Raw genomic sequence first — 4,480 nt, forward strand, 5'->3', positions numbered from 1 at the left:
GATCTCTAGATGCACTGGTCTGCAGGTATGAAACTATATATGGTGATTGGATTTGTTTAAAAAAGGAACAAGGTAGATCTAAAATCACATGGGAGGAAGTTGAAAGAAAGACCAACTATATGTTAGAATCCATTTTGACTCAGCGAAAAGTAGAGCAAAATGGAATAGTAAGATCCATAAAGGTGATACCAACTAGTTGATATTAAAGCTTAATCATGTTGGTACCTCCAACTTACTCAATGTTCGCTAGGATGCTTTTAATATTGTTAGATATTTGTATGTTAACAGAAAATATAGAGAAATTTTAATGTTAGAAAACTTAAATTATTGAACCTTGGACTGAGATGGGGACTAAATGGATTAACGCGGATAATGAGGATTCATAAAGTTGACACAAACTAGCATTGAGCCAATGTAGTAGTAGTCATTGTTGTTTGAAAATGAATAACAAGGAGCTATATGAACATTTTTTGCTACTACTACAATATCTAATTAACTAGAAATTATTAGACTTAGAACCAAGATACCTGTTATGTTATTCCATCCAAGATATAATTCTCGAAGCTTTGTCAAATTCCACATGTCTCTTGGCAAACTTCCTGTTAATACATATATGAACACAATCAGATAGCCTCAGAACATTGTAGAAGGATTAAATGATTCTGAATCAAGTATATATAGTCCAAGAATTGAATTAACATTACTAATTACCTGTGAGCTGATTATATGACAAGGAAAGGTAAATAAGTTGTGTGCATTGATTCAGCCCACTTGGGATTTGGCCTGCTAATTGATTTTTTGAGAGAAATAAACCTTGCAGATTTGGAAGCCTAGTACAAAATCCCCTTGGGAGATTCCCACTAATCCGATTAAATCCCAAATCAATGATCTTTAAGGAAGACACATTGGAAATGGAAAATGGAACATTTCCAAATAGATCATTTTCAGAAAGATCAAGAAGTTGAAGCCTTGTGAGAAATCCAAGGCTTTCTGGGATTTGACCAGTGAGATTATTCATTTGCAAAGACAAGAAGTTTAAACGCCTCAGACTCCCGATTTCATCGGGGATTTGGCCGTGGAAACTGTTGTTTCCAACATCCAACTTGTTAAGGAAGGAGAGGTTCCCAATTTCTATTGCTATTGAACCTCTAAATCCAAAGCTTGTGAGGACTAATGATGTCACTCTTTGATGCTTTTTACTGCAAGATATGCCTATCCAATTGCAAATGTGAGTTCCTTTTGTCCAGTTTTTTGACAATATTCCATTGGGGTCTGAAGTTATCTGTGCTTTGAAAGCTAAAAGAGAAGCCTCATCAGTTGAAATGTTCGATGCATTCGTAACTGAGAGGTACATTAACAAAACTAGGAATGCTATAATTATAGTCCTGGAAACCATTTTGTGCAACTTCTTTAGCAGCTATATATTTGTGTAGGGAATTAGGAAGTATCTGAGTTTTTCTTTTTCAAATGCCATCTATATATACTGTGTATACTTCTAATAAATACGTAATATGTTTGAAACATTCTCTTTTTTTTTTTTTTTTGTATGTTGGTGAACTTGACTGCAATTCATTGCTCAAGGGAAACCATTGGTTGTGGAATTCTGTAGTGATAATTAAATATAATTTACTTGGATTTATATGCCTTGTATATTCATGATTCAAGAAAAGAATAAAATCAAATCACGACTAAATTGTTGTAGTTTAGGCTATAGTATAATGTCATCATTCAAATGTACATAACCTCCGCCGAATAGATGTTTGACCAAAGAATGTCAAATCGGCGAATCTAACATATAATGTACGGTTCACGTGAATTCAATAGCTTTTGTCTAAACCTTTTATATGTATTAAGAATTCGCTAACTTGAATTTGCGTCTGATTAAGTGAGATTCTTGCTTTTCTCATGAATTATTAAGAACATTCGTAACCAGAGGAATGGTAAAAAGGGAGTCAGTTTGACTTGAACTCAAGACTGTTTCTTAATTTGACAAAAAATATGTAATGATCAGAAACTTGAATTAGTAAATTGCATGGCATCAGTGTACACGAGGAAGAATCATTCAAAGATACTTTTGTGAGTATATAAGTTAGTTTGGTATGCACTCTATTCTTTAGAGAACATTTAATCAAATAATTTAAGTTATAAATATATATATATATTATCCATGAGAATCTTGAGAAAGATTTGCTGCATCTCTCTGTTGATGAAACAGAAATTGAAGTTCCCCAATTTTGTATTACTAGACTTATTCTAACTTGTAGCAAAATCTGCAGATAGTCAATAAGTATTGTTTATATAAATTTTAAAAAAAAGTCAAAAGAAATCTGCATTGGATTATGTTACACTTTGAAGGAGTCTCTACCTTTATTCGGAAACTTATAATATGCATGACTGTTTTTTATCGATATTTTAATTGAATCTATGAAAAAAGAAGAAGGTATAAGGCATAAGTACCCCTAGACTATGATCGAAGTTTGGGAGATACACCTTTAACTAAACTAAGGTCCAATTACCTCCTCGAACTCTTTTTTTTTTTTTTGTAATTTTATACACCTTTTGGCTTATGTGGCACATTCCGTGATTCCACATAGTTGAGGCGCATAGGAGATGTTTGGATGTCACGTAAGTCAAAAAGGCGTACAAAATTACAAAACAATGGATTCGAGGGATAATAGGACCATAGTTTAATTAATGTGCATCTCTAGGATTTGGATCAATCTAGGGGTACTTGTGCCTTATTCCACAAAAAAATATTCTTGTATGGAAAAAAAATAGAAAGTTATTCATTATTTCAAAAAAATAATTATCGTTTGTTTTCCAATGATATGGTTCGACGGGAAATGAATGAAACAATTATATTTTATAACACTATATATATTGATTTGTGATAGAAAAATCATTTGTTTCTAGTAGTGTATCATCACAAGTGCATTCGACAGAATTTCATCTTTAATTTTTGTGTGTTATTATAGTTATAAACTCATTAGAAATAATACGATTTTTTTTTACATTAGACACTTTTCAAAATTCATTATCAATTCAATTTTGCAAAACTTATGATATCCCATGACAATATGGACGGTGGGACTAGTGATGCAAACTTACCATTGTCGAAGAGTAGAATGCTAGTATAAATTTTATATAATGTATAGAAATTTTTGTACAACTTGAATTTTAAAGTTTAAGATTTGTTTAATAATATCATTTTATTCAAAAATTATTTTAAAACTGGTTATTGATTTATTTAAATTTCTCGTATATAAAGTTCGAATTAAGAATTTGATGCAATTCAATGGTGATCTATCAAAAATAAGATTTAGCCGCTATAAGCTCCACGATGGAGCACTCTGGAATCCCTCAAACAGATTCCTCCTATTATTTATCCTAACTCCACCCATTATTAATACAATATAAGAACTAAAAAGATTAGATTTGTCCTTAATACTTTAAAAAAGGTTATATTTACTCAACACTAAAATTTTCAACATACTTATTTTTATCATCCATCTTTTATGTCATATGTACTTGGATCCGTTCAATTGCCATGTCCCCACCTTAATTCTCCTCCTCGTCTTACTCACCATCACCAAGCCTAATGAGCTGATATAGTTGTCATAATATATAATATATAAATATTTCATTTAATTTGACATCAATGTACGACCTTTAATAAATAAACATATTTTTCCTATGTAATATTTTACATTATAATTTTGTGTCCTATATGGCGTCCTACATATATTATGTTACATAAACATGCATCTTTACTATTTAATTTTATACAAATTTAAATACGTATTTGTGAGTAGAAAATATAGATGTCTAAAGCTAAGTTACCGTGGCATATTCATGTATTATGCAGAAATAATTTGAGAGTTCATATCCCTGTTTCTTGGGATACATTGACAGCTTCTTTCATCTTATTGAAGCTCTGCTGCATTATTCTGAAGCAAATTCCGAAGAGTAGCAGGATCTTGTAAGGAAAAATGTGTGAATAGAGACTGTTTGGTTTTAGGAAAATGCGGAAATTTGTAGGAGAAATGTCCATGGAATTCACGAGTAGAGAGAGATTAGGTCAACCAGTACGCTTCTCTGGTTCGACGCTTTCAAATCACAGCAATCCTCTGTATAATTAGGGGTTTTCTCTTACAAAGTCATTTTAGCCTTCCAATCACAATTGACTCTAGTGACTAGTAACAAGTCACTTGTGTTCTGTGGAAATTTACAAAAGATCACCTTCATGCTGGAGACATACTGACGATGGAGATGATCACATTGTCCCGGCCCGGATCGTGTGTCTCTTAGCCAAATGCTGTGGGAGAGAATGGGATTAATACCGTAAGTATTTTGTGTATTTATACTGCTTCTATCAGTTCATATTTCATAGAAATGCTAGTGTTAATGAAATTGCAAATTATCTTATGTATTGTTTGGTAAGTAGTTTCAGGCTATCCAATTTAGTGATCATTTCTTTCTG

The 4,480-nt window shown here is 31.9% G+C and overlaps 1 protein-coding gene across 1 annotated transcript in view; it reads right to left on the reverse strand.

Moving 5' to 3' along the window:
• Nucleotides 1-1,430, reverse strand: part of LOC107058876 (probable LRR receptor-like serine/threonine-protein kinase At3g47570) — a 5,171-nt gene extending 3,741 nt beyond the window's left edge. The window contains exons 1-2 of the mRNA XM_015305103.1: nt 712-1,430; nt 528-599 (exon numbers count right to left, since the gene is read on the reverse strand). Of these exons, the coding sequence (XP_015160589.1) occupies nt 528-599; nt 712-1,396 (757 nt within the window). The 5' untranslated portion in view covers nt 1,397-1,430. The remainder of the gene's footprint in view (nt 1-527; nt 600-711) is intronic.
• Between the last annotated feature and the right edge of the window lie 3,050 nt (nt 1,431-4,480).

This window comes from Solanum tuberosum, unplaced genomic scaffold (assembly GCF_000226075.1).
Source record: "Solanum tuberosum cultivar DM 1-3 516 R44 unplaced genomic scaffold, SolTub_3.0 scf00683, whole genome shotgun sequence".
NCBI classification, from domain to species: domain Eukaryota; kingdom Viridiplantae; phylum Streptophyta; class Magnoliopsida; order Solanales; family Solanaceae; genus Solanum; species Solanum tuberosum.